This window comes from Lolium rigidum, chromosome 4, assembly GCF_022539505.1.
Source record: "Lolium rigidum isolate FL_2022 chromosome 4, APGP_CSIRO_Lrig_0.1, whole genome shotgun sequence".
Lineage (NCBI taxonomy): Eukaryota > Viridiplantae > Streptophyta > Magnoliopsida > Poales > Poaceae > Lolium > Lolium rigidum.
The window spans coordinates 250,494,672-250,511,497 of record NC_061511.1 but is presented as its reverse complement, the minus strand read 5'-3'; the positions used below and the strand labels follow the sequence as shown (position 1 = coordinate 250,511,497).

The following is a 16,826-nucleotide window of genomic DNA, read 5'->3' as shown; positions in this document are numbered from 1 at the left end:
AGATAATAGCTTTTGAATTGTTTAAAGGTAGCACATGAAGTATTTACTTGGAATGGCAGGAAATACCACATAGTAGGTAGATATGGTGGACACAAATGGCATAGGTTTTGGCTCAAGATTTTGGATGCACAAGAAGCATTCCCTCTCAGTACAAGGCTTTGGCTAGCAAGGTTGTTTGAAGCAAACACAAGTATGAACCGGTACAACAAAACTTACATAAGAACATATTGCAAGCATTATAAGACTCTACATTGTCTTCCTTGTTGTTCAAACACTTTTACCAGAAAATATCTAGACCTTAGAGAGACCAATCATGCAAACCAAATTTCAACAAGCTCTACGGTAGTTCTCCACTAATAGGTTTAAACTACATGATGCAAGAGCTTAAACATGATCTACTTGAGAGCTCAAAACAATTGCCAAGTATCAAATTATTCAAGACAATATACCAACTACCATATGAAGCATTTTCTCTTTCCAACAAAATAACAATAAGTGTTGCGGCTTTCAGCTTCCACCACGAACATTGAAGTAAACTAAGAACACAGAGTGTTCATATGAAAAAGCGGAGCGTGTCTCTCTCCCAAACAAACATGGTATGATGGTGCCCACTTTATTGAAAATAAAATACACAACGAGAAAATAAAGACGCTCCAAGAATAACACATAGTATATGAAGCAATAAAAATATAGTGAACGTAAACAGGACTGATATTTTTATTGATGAAGAAGGGATGCCTTGGGCATCCCCAAGCTTTGACGCTTGTACTTCTTGAATATATCTTGGGGTGACATGGGCATCCCCAAGCTTGAGCTTTGTCCATTCTTCATCTCATCTCATCATTCTTCTTTCCTACACTTGAAAACTTCCTTCATACAAAACTCATCACAAATCTCATTAGCAGCGTTAGTGCAATGATAATATTAATCAAATCTACAAAGTTCAGTATGACATATGAAAAGCATTTTAATAAGAATTAGCTACTGTAGCACAACTTCAAAAAGGTTCTTTGATCAAGAGAACTCAAAAAGGTGGGCAAAAAGATGCAAATGCAAAACAGTGCAAGAATCTGTCAAAACAGAACAGTTCATAAAAAATGATTTTTGAAAAATAGTTACGCTGCGTAAATCTAAAAACTCTGAACTAATGAAAGTTAGACAAATACCTGGGTAATATGCTTGTAAATTGGCAGCTCAAACTTACGTTCTGGTGATTTTTGGCGATTTTTCTCGTGACGAACCAGAATCAGTAAACAAGATTGCAAATCTCCCAAATACCACTTTCTTACCATTAGAGGCAATTCTTGGCACAAAAACAAAACAAACATGATAAGGAGAGGTTGCTACAGTAGTAACAACTTCCAAGACACAACAAAACAGTAGCAAAATAAAAACATGGGTTATCTCCCAAGAAGTGCTTTCTTTATAGCCATTAAGATGGGCTCAGTAATTTTAATGATGCTCTCTCAAGAAATAAGAGTTGAAGCAAAAGAGAGCATCAAAAGCAAATAAGAAACACTTTTAAGTCTAACCCACTTCCTATGAAAAGGAATCTTGTAAATAAACAAGTCATGTAAGCATAATGCAACAAGCATAGAAATGCAAGACAAGCGCAACTTCAAAATTCTCAACATAAAGAGGGGAAACTTAATATTATTAAGATGCGTATAACCATGTTTCCCTCTCTCATAATAGACTTTCAGTAGCATCATGAACAAACTCAACAATATAACTATCACATGAAACATTCTTATCATGAGCTACATGCATAAAAGTATCATTACTCTCCACATAAGCATAATCAATTTTATTAGTAATAGTGGGAGTAAAACTATCACAACCATCATTGTAATTATCATAAATTGCAGGCATGGTATAATCATAATAAACTTTATCCTCCATAGTAGGTGGCACCAAAATACCACTATCATTATAATCATCATAAATGGGAGGCAAAGTATCATCAAAGAAAATTTTCTCCTCAAAACTTGGGGGACTAAAAATATCACAACCAGCTTCCCCAAGCTTAAATTCTTCCATAGCATTAGCAATAATAGTATTCAAAGAGTTCATGCTAATAACATTGCTACAACTATTTTGCAAACAAAGTTCCATGGGTTTTTTAATTTTCTCTTCAAACACATCATGTCCTAATTCAATATAAAGTTCATAAAGATCTCTAATTTTTTTGTTGTTTTCCATTAAGCCTAACTAGTGAAAAATAAAAACAAGAAACAAAAAGATATAATTGCGAGGATCTAAAGGAAATAGCTTCGAGCACTCACACACCGACAACAGGTGCTAGGAAATAGCTTAGTAGTCGGAGGATGTGAATACCTTTTACCTTACCTCCCCTAAGCAACGGCGCCGAGGAAAAATAGCTTGATGTCTACGCACGCTTCTATTCACCGTAGACGAGTGTTGGGCCTCCAAGAGCGAGAGGTTTGTAGAACGACAGAACAAGTTTCCCTTAAGTGGATCACCCAAGGTTTATCGAACTCAGGGAGGTAGAGGTCAAAGATATTCCTCTCAAGCAACCCTGCAATTAAGATACAAGAAGTCTCTTGTGTCCCCAACACACCTAATACACTTGTCAGATGTATAGGTGCACTAGTTCGGCGAAGAGATATTAAAACGCAGGTGGTATAGATGGTGGTAAACGGTAATTGCGATCTGAAGTAAATATTGCAGGAAGTAAAGATGCAGTAAAACAGTAAATAAGCGATGTTTGCAGTATTTGGAAACAAGGCCTAGGGATCCTACTTTCACTAGTGGACACTCTCAACATTGCAATCATAATTGAATATAAATATAAGCACTTCATCATACTACTCTCTTATTGGATAAAGAACTCAAATTCATTGGGCAAGTGTGCAAAAGCACACCTCAAAGGCGTATTCCCAAGTACTAATAAACACCCCACACTCGTCACCAGTGAGCATTCATAGGAGGTACTAACACACCACAATTCATAAGGGAGTTACACACGGCGCACACAGCTACTGTCACCATTACACCGAGGTCAGCGGTAACTCCAAAGTTCACATAATAAAGCACTTGAATAGCATATGACATCTAGATTGCAAAGCCTATGATCACATAGATGAACAAATAAGTGCTACTCTCAAACACTCTCTTGTTGGATAACAAACACCATTCATTGTGTAGGGCTACAAGAGCTCCCTCAAGCCGGAGTAAACAAGCTCCACAACATCCGGAGTTCATATTTAAAGTAACCTCTAGAGTGCATAATAGACAAGAGTAACATCTACATATTCATAAAGATCACACCATGGGAGAGAGAGATGAACCACATAGCTACCGGTAGAGCCCTTAGCCTCGGGGGAGAACTACTCCCTCCTCATCATGGGAGACAGCAACGGCGATGAAGATGGTGGTGGTGTCGATGGAGATGAATTCCGGGGGCAATTCCCCATCGCGGCGGCGTGCCGGAACGCGAGACCACGTCCCCGAAACTTGTCTTCGCGATGGCGGCGGCTACGGAACTCTCCGTGGAATATGACTTGATGATTTAGGGTTTTCGCGACTGGAAGAATATATAGGCGGAAGGGCGGCGTCGGAGGGGTCCCGAGGGGCCCACACCATATCTGGGCGCGGCCAGGGGTCCACCCGCGCCCCCCTATGGTGTGGGAGCCCCTTGGCCCCCCTTGACAAGGGATTAACTTGTCAATGCCTACGGGTTATAGGCTAGGGTTTAGTTAGAAGTAGAGGGCAAGTAGATCTCGAAGGTTTCAGCTCGAAAAGTACTCGACGGTTACTGATAGACCCAATTTTTTCATGAAAATAAAGATATTCAATTTGATTTGACTGGACTTAAGACTTTATTATGTTTTCTGAGAAAGAAAGTGAATGCTTAGAAATGTCTCTAATCTAAGAGTTCATAAGATACCATTATTCTCTTTAATAAATTAATAAACTTTTGTCTTTTGCGGAGCACTATCAGAAACAATCTGGGACGGAAGGATTCGAACCTCCGAGTAACGGGACCAAAACCCGCTGCCTTACCACTTGGCCACGCCCCATTTCGTTTTATGCGACACTAATAAACACTATTATGTTTATTTGTTATTCGTCAATCCCATTTCAATTATATAAAAAATGAGGAATATTCTCTTGCTAGTATTCTAGACATGCAGATAATATAGAATCAAAAAAATGCATTGATCATTACACGGAATTCTATTAAGATATTATATGAAAGTCGAATTTATTCCACTCACATTCGAGAGTGCGAATACAAGGAGGTATTTTGTGTTTGGGAAAGTACGAAGAAAAAAGATTTTGAATCTGCCTTCTCCTTTTTCCCTTAGAAAAATAACTCAATCAAAATCCAATTATTTACTCTACAAGAATGAAATGCTTGTTATGCCTAATATACTTAGTTTAACCTGTATCTTTTTTAATTCTGTTCTTTATCCGACTAGTTTTTTCTTTGCCAAATTGCCCGAAGCTTATGCTATTTTCAACCCCATCGTGGATGTTATGCCTGTCATACCTCTATTCTTTTTTCTATTAGCCTTTGTTTGGCAAGCTGCTGTAAGTTTTCGATGAAATGTTTAGTACTCTATCCTATCTACCAAATTGAATGGTGTTTTCATTCCAAAAAATGAAAAAAAAATGGGTAAAAGGCGAGAACTTTTATATTTTTATATTATGAACCTTCAACTCTAAAATGCAAATTCTTCTACATTGAATGGATAGCTGCATCAATAAATTTTGATCAGCCTTTCTACCCTTCTGCACCTACGTTGAGCAGGTTTAGGTACCTACACAATACCTAACAATATTTTTTATATTGATAAGAGTGCTTATTATAAATGAATTCTTCCAATTTTTTTTCAAGAATTCATTTTTGCATTTTGAACTATAAAAATAAAAAATAAACAAAATTCATCGTAGTGGATCCATGTGGTAAGGAAAAACTGGTAATCTATTCCTTAAAAAAAAATCTTGGAGATTATGTAATGCTTACTCTCAAACTTTTTGTTTATACAGTAGTAATATTTTTTGTTTCCCTATTTATCTTTGGATTCTTATCTAATGACCCAGGACGGAATCCTGGGCGCGAGGAGTAAAAATTCCATTTTTTTTTTATTTTTTCTTACAAATTGGATTTGGTTCGTACATTTATCTATGAGCAAATCCGGGGGTCAGAATTCCTTCCAATTTGAAAGTCCAAAATGATCCGAGGGAGCGGAAAGAGAGGGATTCGAACCCTCGGTACAAAAAAATTGTACAACGGATTAGCAATCCGCCGCTTTAGTCCACTCAGCCATCTCTCCCTGTTCCAAATCAAAAGGTTTACGTGATATGATAGAGACAAGAAATAAGGATTGCAAAAACCCTTTTTTTTTCTTTCAAAAGTATATAAAAATTATATTGCCAATTCCATTTTAGTTCTATTCTTTTTTCTTAATGTTAATAAAAAAAATAAGAAAATTCTTGTTTTTTCTTTCTAAAAACCAATATCGGCCGAGAGACAATCAGATAGATTTTCTCTTTAGCGGGCATTTCCCTATAAGACTTGTTATAATAAAACAAGCAGGTTATATATAAAAAAAAGAAAAAACGCTTTTTTGTCGATTGTCAATTATTTATCAAGAAAGCAAAAAGGGTTCTTATCAAACCCAACATAAAATTGGAAAGAACCATAAAGTAAGTAGATCTGACTCCTTGAATAATGCCTCTATCCGCTATTCTGATATATAAATTCGATGTGGATCAAATTGTATAAGCGAATTTTTTTTTATTTCCTTAGACTTATACCGCGCAAGACAAGAATTTTTTTTATTTACGATTTTATATTCTTGTTACTAGATGTTCTATAGGAATAAGAAGAAATCGCAACTCCTTTCCGCTACACATAAAAATAGATTTCGAAAGTCCTTTTTTTTTTTAGAATCCTCCTTTTCTGTTCTTCCACCCATGAAATAGAGAGGGAATGAGAATATAGGGGTTACTTTTATTTTCATTTTTCCCTTAAAAGATAGGCTTTCAAATTTCAAATAGGAGTCATGGAATAATGCTGAATTGAAATGTTTATTTCTAGAGTATAAGAAAAACAAATCGAATAAAATTCATGGATTTACCACGACCCCGGTTGTGCCTCCATAGATAAAAATAAAAAATTTATATCTTCGAGACCATTGAAAAAGGGCATTGAACGAGAAACAAATCGTCCACAGATAATAAAACTATCATATGCCTTGGAAGTGACGTGAGGTGCTCGGAAATGGTTGAAGTAATTGAATAGGAGGATCACTATGACTATAGCCCTTGGTAGAGTTCCTAAAGAAGAAAATGATCTATTTGATACTATGGATGACTGGTTACGAAGGGACCGTTTCGTTTTTGTAGGATGGTCTGGCCTATTGCTCTTTCCTTGTGCTTATTTCGCTTTAGGGGTTGGTTTACAGGGACAACTTTTGTAACTTCTTGGTATACCCATGGATTGGCTAGTTCCTATTTGGAAGGTTGTAATTTCTTAACCGCAGCAGTTTCTACCCCTGCCAATAGTTTAGCACACTCTTTGTTGCTACTATGGGGGCCGGAAGCACAAGGAGATTTTACTCGTTGGTGTCAATTAGGCGGTTTATGGACGTTTGTAGCTCTCCACGGGGCTTTTGCACTAATAGGTTTCATGTTACGCCAATTTGAACTTGCTCGGTCTGTTCAATTGCGGCCTTATAATGCAATCTCATTCTCTGGTCCAATCGCGGTTTTTGTTTCTGTATTCCTTATTTATCCACTGGGGCAATCTGGTTGGTTCTTTGCGCCGAGTTTTGGCGTAGCAGCAATATTTCGATTCATCCTTTTCTTCCAAGGATTTCATAATTGGACGTTGAACCCATTTCATATGATGGGAGTTGCCGGAGTATTAGGCGCGGCTCTGCTATGCGCTATTCATGGAGCGACCGTAGAAAACACTCTATTTGAGGACGGTGATGGTGCAAATACCTTCCGCGCTTTTAACCCAACTCAAGCTGAAGAAACTTATTCAATGGTCACGGCTAACCGCTTTTGGTCCCAAATCTTTGGTGTTGCTTTTTCCAATAAACGTTGGTTACATTTCTTTATGCTATTTGTACCCGTCACCGGTTTATGGATGAGTGCTATTGGCGTAGTAGGCCTGGCTCTGAACTTACGTGCCTATGACTTTGTTTCCCAGGAAATCCGTGCAGCGGAAGATCCTGAATTTGAGACTTTCTACACCAAAAATATTCTTTTAAACGAGGGTATTCGTGCGTGGATGGCAGCTCAGGATCAGCCTCATGAAAATCTTATATTCCCTGAGGAGGTTCTACCACGTGGAAACGCTCTTTAATGGAACTTTCATTTTAGCTGGTCGTGACCAAGAAACCACCGGCTTTGCTTGGTGGGCTGGGAATGCCAGACTTATCAATTTGTCCGGTAAGCTACTTGGAGCTCACGTAGCTCATGCCGGATTAATCGTATTCTGGGCCGGAGCAATGAACCTATTTGAAGTGGCTCATTTCGTACCAGAAAAGCCCATGTATGAACAAGGCTTAATTTTACTTCCACACTTAGCTACTCTAGGTTGGGGAGTAGGACCAGGGGGAGAAGTTCTAGATACTTTTCCATACTTTGTATCTGGAGTACTTCACCTAATTTCCTCCGCAGTCTTAGGCTTCGGTGGCATTTATCACGCGCTTCTGGGCCCTGAGACTCTTGAGGAATCTTTTCCATTTTTTGGTTATGTATGGAAAGATAGAAATAAAATGACTACAATTTTGGGTATTCACTTAATTTTGTTAGGTCTAGGTTCTTTTCTTTTAGTACTTAAGGCTCTTTATTTTGGCGGTGTATATGATACCTGGGCCCCTGGGGGGGGAGATGTAAGAAAGATTACCAATTTGACTCTTAGCCCCAGTGTTATATTTGGTTATTTACTAAAATCTCCTTTTGGGGGAGAAGGGTGGATTGTTAGTGTGGATGATTTAGAAGATATAATTGGTGGACATGTATGGTTGGGTTTCATTTGTGTATTTGGCGGAATTTGGCATATCTTAACCAAACCCTTTGCATGGGCTCGCCGTGCATTTGTATGGTCTGGAGAAGCTTACTTGTCTTATAGTTTAGCTGCTTTATCTGTCTTTGGTTTTATCGCTTGTTGTTTTGTATGGTTCAATAATACGGCTTATCCGAGTGAGTTTTATGGACCCACCGGGCCAGAAGCTTCTCAAGCTCAGGCATTTACTTTTCTAGTTAGAGATCAGCGTCTTGGAGCTAATGTGGGATCTGCTCAAGGACCCACAGGTTTAGGTAAATATCTAATGCGTTCCCCAACTGGGGAGGTTATCTTTGGAGGGGAAACTATGCGTTTTTGGGACCTTCGGGCTCCATGGTTAGAACCTCTAAGGGGCCCCAATGGTTTGGACTTGAATAGGTTGAAAAAAGATATACAACCTTGGCAAGAACGACGTTCAGCAGAATATATGACCCACGCCCCTTTAGGCTCTTTAAATTCTGTGGGTGGCGTAGCTACCGAGATCAATGCAGTTAATTATGTCTCTCCTAGAAGTTGGTTATCAACTTCTCATTTTGTTCTAGGATTCTTCTTTTTGTGGGCCATTTGTGGCATGCAGGAAGAGCCCGAGCTGCTGCAGCAGGTTTTGAAAAGGGAATCGATCGTGATTTGGAACCTGTTCTTTACATGAATCCTCTTAACTAAGATTTTCTTATTTATACCTGTTCTAATGTTTTATTTTTTTCTGTTCTGGCTCGGTTATTCCATCTAGCCGAGCCATTCATTCCTTTTTATGAAAGAAAGATAAGGGACAGAATAAAGATAAAAAATTCAAGAAACAAGCATATTCAATAAGCAAAAGGAGAGAGAGGGATTCGAACCCTCGATAGTTCCTAGAACTATACCGGTTTTCAAGACCGGAGCTATCAACCACTCAGCCATCTCTCCACAGCCTAATCCCTATTTTACTCGTACAAGTAGAACATAGCCATATAAAAAGATCTACTAACCCCTAGAAAGATCTCAGATGCAAGTCCCTTTTCGACATATCTCTGTATACTGTATACACAGATACATGATCCGCTATACCAGCTTGTGAAATAAAGACTAAATCCCCTCTCCTCACCTCACCCCCATATGCAAATAAAAAAAGCGGTTAAGTAAAAAAAAAAGTTTTAATTAAAGAGAAGAATCAATGGATTCATGATTAAACCCCTCCTACTTCTTGTATTTTTTTACAATTTTGGTTAAGTGAGGGATCAAATATGTAGTCAACTTTATTTGATGGTAGTTTGGAGGATTAGAAATATGACTATTGCTTTCCAATTAGCTGTTTTTGCATTAATTGCGACTTCCTCAGTCTTAGTAATTAGTGTACCCCTTGTATTTGCTTCTCCTGATGGTTGGTCAAATAATAAAAACGTTGTATTTTCCGGTACATCATTATGGATTGGACTAGTCTTTCTCGTAGCTATTCTAAATTCTCTCATTTCTTAAATTTGTTTAGTATTTAGTAGCCCGATACAAAATAAATAAAAAGGCCATTTCTTGAAAAAAAAATTTCGAATAGTGAGACGCATTAAAATTAAAACGCAATTTGCATTCTGAATTGCTAGTTCTTCTCTTTCAGTATTACGAAATTCCAGTCCCATTAGAATATTCATTGACAGACAATAAAAATAAGGAAAACTCTAATATAATAGAAAATGAAACGAAACGGTCGACCCAGACATAGACGGTCGACCCAAGTGGATATACGCTATAAAATATATAGCGTAGCGAGCGTAGTTCAATGGTAAAACATCTCCTTGCCAAGGAGAAGATACGGGTTCGATTCCCGCCGCTCGCCCACTTAATTTAGTAAAGTACTATGATAAAAAGTTTAGTTTAGTTGACTGTTTAACTACTTATATTAAATTAAGTATTAATTAGAATTAGGTGTTAGTCTAGTACCGTATCCCTTACTATTCTTACCCTTCTTTTGCATCCCACTCAAAAAAGGGGGCGCTACAGAGCCGGAAAGGGCTACCTAAATCAGGTATTTACTAAGACAAACAAATCGGGTATTCACTAAGACAAACAACTGGCAAACTGCTTTTAAAGAGGAGGACTGCGCCTTTACTTTCATTTCATTTTTCTTTTCCGCAAGGTCGGGAGGGGTCCTGCATGTTCTTCTTGTGGAGGCAAGTGCCTTCGCAAACTGCTCAATTTTGCCCTCTAGGGCCGGGAACTCGTGAATAAAAGTTGGCCCAAAGAAAGAGAATAGTCCTTTTATTTTTATATAGACTGCTAAGTTAAGTGCGGAGACGGGAATCGAACCCGTGACCTCAAGGTTATGAGCCTCGTGAGCTACCAAACTGCTCTACTCCGCTCTGGAGTACCAAAAACTGGTGGACAAAAAAGGTTGAATACAGGCCTTTACCATGTCTAGACAAAAGGAATACTCCTTTTATAGAGAATGGAGCGGGTAGCGGGAATCGAACCCGCATCGTTAGCTTGGAAGGCTAGGGGTTATAGTCGACGTTGATTTATTATTTTTAACGTCTCTAATTCAAAACCGAACATGAAATTTTTATTTCATTCGGCTCCTTTATGGATATTCCCACCACTTAACATCTATGTCAGCTTTTCTATTTGAATGGAACCAAAAGCTCTCTGCTTTCTAGATGATCCTTATAGAATAGGAGATAGAAATTCTATCTAAATCCATCTAATCTACTTATCTTCGTTCCCTAATTTCATTCAAGGGATCCTGAGGAAAAGAATTGAGTTTCCACCGAGCTGGAACAATATGCTGATGGTTCTAGTAAACCAAAACTATCGTTTTTTAGCTATTTGGCTTCCTTATTCCTTTTTTAACAAAAGAAGATTTAGTTACGATTGGAAATAAACTTTTTTGTATCTTCAGCCATAGATCCTTTACTCATATTTTAAAAATTGGAATACTTAAATCCAATGCAAAATTATGCTTCGCGACTCTGTACTCATAATCCAATTTGTATTTTGGATGCAATTTCCATTAGTCTTTGGATACAAATCGCGAGAATGTATATTCTTCCTCAATATGCTATTGAGAGGAAAAGGATTAAATCCTTTATAAGAACTAAAGTTTTCATCGGAATAGAAAAACTTAAGGATGCCTTAAGTATATCATTTCAAATTCAGTTATTAATAGAACGAATCACACTTTTACCACTAAACTATACCCGCTACATGTAGATTATGATATAAACAGTACCCTTTGTCAAGCATATCCAAAGGTTAATGACACTGAGCCGTTGGTATTTCTACTTGGATCGCTGGCCTTTACTTTAGGATTTAGATAGCCCCTTCCCTCTGGTATATAAAATACTTACATCTTTTCTTACCATGCCAATAGCTTCTGAATCAAATGTATGTATTTCAATTAGGATCCTATTCTACGGTTACGACTACAATGATCATTATTTACTTTGCGAGGACGTAAGTGCGCGAGACTGCTGTACTGAATAGTTTTATTATTCCTCCAATATACATACACCAGGGGATATAGGAGGTAACACTGTCCCTATAAATTCCTTTTTTCCTTTCCTTTTTTGTTCAATTCTAAACAAAAAAATTATGGAAGATGTTTCCCCCCCCCGCTTATCATTAAGTCCGAGCCGTAGAGAAAGTCTATAGCTTGATAGAAGTAAGAAACAAAGAGTCATCAGTTAAAGAAAAAACAGACAGGACCGACGGATTTACCTGATGTAAAGAAGATCCTAAAAGTATCCGGTTAGTCGATTCTCTTCATTTATCACTTTCCTCTCTCTCCTTTTTTCCACTAACTCAATTCTAGTTTATTGGATTCTTGTTTAAAAGAATCAAAATAGAACTAAGAACACATAAAAAAGAGCATAGAAGATCAAGACCATTACCAAATGTTCCCCCCAAGACTCATATTGGGTATCTATTCCCTTTCTTTTCCCGTTAGGATCGGAAATCTTAGAAATCTTATTTTGCATATCCATATACCATTGAATTCTTAGGGTTCCAGAATATGCTTATTTTACTAGTCTTCGGAAACGGAAAACCCTGAACCAAGAAGATTTAGGTATGTAGGGTATGGTTTTTTTATTGTGTCCACTCTTTCTTCACGTATTTTATTATATAAAAATAAAATATTTATATAAAATAAAAATAAAAAAACCTCTACTTTAGTTTTGAGTTTTGTGCAATTTGTGCAAGTTATAAGCAAGATTTTGGGCTCTCAAGATTTTGAACCTTGTCATGACTAAACTTCTATATATCGATATATAGATATATAATCTCTACATCTCTATGTATACATATATTATGTACATTATGCAGTAGATCCATAATGGGAAATCAAAGTGGCTAAATTTTTTTTTAATAAAAAGCCCTTTTAACTCAGTGGTAGAGTAATGCCATGGTAAGGCATAAGTCATCGGTTCAAATCCGATAAAGGGCTTTTAAAATTAGTGGTAGAGTAATGCCGTGCTAAGACGTAAGTCCTCGGTTCGAATCTGATAGAATACTTTATCTACTAAAATTCATTCACTTTTTTCTTTGTTTTTGAAACTTTCTCCATTTTTTATAGAATTTTATGACTTAGTGCGGGATGCATTCATTTTGGGTCTGAACACTAAATAAAGCAAAAAAAAAAAGAAATTGTACTCTTTTTCATCTTAGATCAATCAAATAACTACCTGTACTGAACTAATACTAATATAGATATAGAATCCCTCCTATTTCATAATCCATTCTTATTCTATAACCCTTTAAATAAATTTCCCTAAAAAGTAGGGGATGGTCCATGAATTAATCTAACCATCAACTAAAAAAAAAACATAACGGAAAAGTAGGAAAAACTCTTTGCTTTGGATCTAGTTATACTTTGCGAGTATATTGACAATTCCAAAAAACTGCTCATACTATGATTATAGTATAATCACAGTATAATCACGAGCGGTTGTATATGGCCTTATCGTCTAGTGATGCCCCTATCGTCTAGTGGTTCAGGACATCTCTCTTTCAAGGAGGCAGCGGGGATTCGACTTCCCCTGGGGGTAGGGAGTATTTTGAAAGGAGATTAATCATAGATTATCAAAAATCCTAGAATAAATTCTTCCTGGGTCGATGCCCGAGCGGTTAATGGGGACGGACTGTAAATTCGTTGACGATATGTCTACGCTGGTTCAAATCCAGCTCGGCCCAAAAATTTAGGACTTCGTGAATATGAACTAAATCCTTTTGATTTTCTTCCATTCCATAAAATAAAATGTCAGATCTCTGATCTATAGAAATAAAAGATAAAGAAAAAAGGGAGAAATTGGATTTCTAACCCATATCTCTCTCATTCCTTTCTTACAAACAAAATAGTTTTTCTTATTGAAGGGTGAATTATTATCCATTTTTAGTGAGAAAAATCACGACATACTAGATTATGTCACTCTCACTATAACCACCTGATAATATGTGGGTGTGTAGTATATGATTCGTCTATTTCTTAGAGTAGGACAGACGAATCGAATCTTCTTATGGTTCTATTTAAGAATAGGTATGCCATACACCCCGCGGGGATTGTAGTTCAATTGGTCAGAGCACCGCCCTGTCAAGGCGGAAGCTGCGGGTTCGAGCCCCGTCAGTCCCGAACTAGGGTTCAATGAATGGAGAAATTCATATTTCCTTTTTATTTAAGACCTCTTTTGCCCATCTCAGTTCTACTGCTTATTTGGATGTCTATGTGACCCATAGAAAGTTGGTCATATAATACATACATACAATTATGTATGTATAACTATAAGAAAAAGGAGGGGGAATTAGATAAGATTAAGAAAGATCGTGGATTAGAGGTATAGAAAATAAAAGTGGAAAAGGATTAAAAAAATAGGGAATTCCTAACCCAATCAAAAAAACCATTTTGGTCTTAGTATGGATAGAGGATCTTCCTATTACTATTCCACTCTCAACTATGAATTGATTTGATAGATCCGATATTCATAATATTGAATTGATTCAGTATTATCAGAATGCAAGCCCTACCCTTGAATTTACAGGATACCCCTTTTCCTCTCCATGGGATTACATCCCGAGTTATTGTGAAAATAAAAAATAAAGAGGTTATGGAAGTCAATATTCTCGCATTTATTGCTACTGCACTGTTCATTCTAATTCCTACTGCTTTTTTACTTATTATTTATGTAAAAACAGTCAGCCAAAATGATTAATTGGAATTCTAATTAATCATTGAAGACATCCAAAAAGGGATTAAATAAAAAAAATCCAAGTCTTAAATGAAAGGATCTGGTTGGAATCTTAAAGTGTGGTAGAAAGAACTACATATAGTTTTTCTACGACACTTTAGAGTTTTTCTATTATATTATCGGAATGAAACTAAAGAAAAAGATTAAAGAATAATGTTTGACAAAATGATTAATGCAAAATGATCAATTAAAGAAAAGAGTTTATACAACAATTCGATTACTCAATCAATTAGTAGTATCCCTAGAGTCCACTCCTCCCCCATACTACTAGTGAAAGAGAGAATGTAAAGACTACCATTAAAGCAGCCCAAGCGAGACTTACTATATCCATCTAAATTATGTCTCCTATTTCTATGAAGGAATTATTCTACTATTGATCAATAATCATAGTGGAATCAAGGGTACAGAGTCAAAAAGGGACTCTCCCCTAAGGCTATGGATCAATCAGTTCAAGGAATTTACCCCTAACAAATTCTTATAGGAATTCCGATAGAATTAGAGAGCATTAAGTATAAATACGATACATAGCATAGCCTTTTTTTTTTCATTAAAAAATAGTACAGGAATGATGTCCTGAATAGAAGAAGCGGAAATAGGAATATTTTTGATTCCTTTTGTTTGTTACTCTTTTTTTATTTTTATAAGCAAAGGACGCCCAAATATACCATAAAATTATGGATAGATAAATATTTATTGGATACTATACCTACCTTACCCATGTTTATTTTTGACCTAAAGCCTACAGCCCTGCTTTCTATCATTCTATGAAAGAATGAAGAGACTTTATCCACAACACAAATCATAAATTAATTTATGATCGGCCTATTTAATCTGATTATCCCTCGAATAAGTAGTCCTTACTTTAGTGTATGTAGGTAAAATAAGATGTATGATAATGTATGATAATTAGGAAGTCTTGGTATTCCTTCACGGAGTCCCTTCTTCAATCTTAAATTGAAAAAAGAAATGCCCCTAAGGGGCATTTCTTTGGATACCAAGATTTTTGGGATCTTAGCCTCGTCGTTTTCAATTCTCAAATCGAACCAATATCCCTATTGGTAACCATTTTGGCCACTACCCCCAAAACAAACCCTAGTTTAAGGATAGAACTATGGTATGGATTCTCAAAACCCAGTATCAGCAGGCCTAGTTACTCTCTTCCCCGAACTTATGCAGAGTACGAATTTATCGAGTTCGATCAGTACTATAAAACCTAAGTATTTTATTAAACTTAAGTATTTTATTGATGAGGCGGCACCCAGATTTGAACTGGGGATAAAGGATTTGCAGTCCCCTGCCTTACCGCTTGGCCATGCCGCCAAAAAATCCGAGGGAAAATCGAGAAAAGAGGAAGTATTCATCCACGTTTTCTTACGAAAAACCCTTTTATTTTGAATATAATTCTACCTTACTTTTTTCCAATCTAAAAAAAAAGATTCCTGCTTTTTTTGCTCCAGTTTCTATTACTCTCTTCAATAGATTCTATCTTAAAACATACATTGTTAACACAATAAAACTTTCTGTTTCTTTCTATTGAGATTAAAAAGGAGAAAAAGTGGATTTATAGTCACAGGCTGAAAAATTCAGAACAAATTGGAACCATTAACTAGAATTCTATCTTTTTTTAATTGCAGTAGTGAACGACTCTTAAACTTAAATAGGTATTATCTCCCCCGTCCTTTTAATGGCATAATAAAATTATTATGGCTTTATGCCTAATCCGTGTATAGATAAACTCTAGGCCTGAACAGCATTATTATCCAAAGATCCCCCTTATGTACATATCTCTATGGGGAATCGTGCTTTCATTTTTCAAAGCATTAAATATCTTGAATAAAAAAAAAGGAAATTTGCTCTGATATAGAGTATAACCTGACTATCTTGGTCTGTCCAAGTGAAAGAAATTACGATAAAAGAAAAGCATGGCTATGTGGAGAGGTAGATAACTAGATTGGCATGTACTTAAAAAAAGGACTTACTTTATTTTATAATTCTACAAGGAAATCCTAAATTTTATAGCAATTCTACTACTCCAAAATAAAAAAGAACCCACAAATTCTTTTTTGAAATTTAAAGTAAGCGCGCTATTCTAAATCGAAGTAAAGCCAAACTTTCTCAAACTTTCTAGTCTATTTATTATATTAAATTATGGCTTTATTACATTAATAGAAAGGAAATAAAATGAGAAATCTTTGCCATCCAATCTGATTAGAATATCATGAAAGTCTAATTGGCATAATTTTTTTCTAGGAATGTTTTATCAATTCATTTTCATTCCATTTGTACCCCTGGCAAACTCGAACTTTCGTAAAAATGGTCTCTATTCATATGTATGAAATACATATATGAAATACGTATGTGGAGTTCCCTAGAATTTCATGTGATTCAGTAAACAGAATATAGATTCCATGATTGCTAGATCGATCCGTAGGGATTGATGAAGAATGAGCTGATAATGGAATTTTTCTTTGATAAACAGGAAACTTAAGATTAAGATGCTCCGGAATGGAAACGAGGGAATGTCCACAATACCCGGATTTAGTCAGATCCAATTCGAGGGATTTTGCAGG

At 36.4% G+C, this 16,826-nt stretch overlaps 1 protein-coding gene and 7 non-coding genes across 8 annotated transcripts; 4 read left to right on the top strand and 4 right to left on the bottom strand.

Moving 5' to 3' along the window:
• The first annotated feature begins 3,858 nt into the window (after nt 1–3,858).
• Nucleotides 3,859–7,463, top strand: LOC124707493 (photosystem II D2 protein). Its single transcript, XM_047239149.1, has one exon. It carries the CDS (start codon nt 6,380–6,382, stop codon nt 7,343–7,345), a length of 966 nt encoding a protein of 321 aa, XP_047095105.1. The 5' UTR covers nt 3,859–6,379; the 3' UTR covers nt 7,346–7,463.
• TRNAS-GCU lies at nt 5,216–5,303 on the bottom strand. Its single transcript has one exon. It is a non-coding gene; the product is annotated as a tRNA-Ser (tRNA).
• Nucleotides 7,464–8,868: 1,405 nt separating the features above from the next.
• Nucleotides 8,869–8,956, bottom strand: TRNAS-UGA. Its single transcript has one exon. It is a non-coding gene; the product is annotated as a tRNA-Ser (tRNA).
• An 830-nt stretch (nt 8,957–9,786) lies between these two features.
• TRNAG-GCC lies at nt 9,787–9,857 on the top strand. Its single transcript has one exon. It is a non-coding gene; the product is annotated as a tRNA-Gly (tRNA).
• A 449-nt stretch (nt 9,858–10,306) lies between these two features.
• TRNAM-CAU lies at nt 10,307–10,380 on the bottom strand. The gene has a single exon. It is a non-coding gene; the product is annotated as a tRNA-Met (tRNA).
• A 2,009-nt stretch (nt 10,381–12,389) lies between these two features.
• TRNAT-GGU lies at nt 12,390–12,461 on the top strand. The gene has a single exon. It is a non-coding gene; the product is annotated as a tRNA-Thr (tRNA).
• A 662-nt stretch (nt 12,462–13,123) lies between these two features.
• On the top strand, nt 13,124–13,207 carry TRNAY-GUA. The gene has a single exon. It is a non-coding gene; the product is annotated as a tRNA-Tyr (tRNA).
• Nucleotides 13,208–15,505: 2,298 nt separating this feature from the next.
• TRNAC-GCA lies at nt 15,506–15,576 on the bottom strand. The gene has a single exon. It is a non-coding gene; the product is annotated as a tRNA-Cys (tRNA).
• Between the last annotated feature and the right edge of the window lie 1,250 nt (nt 15,577–16,826).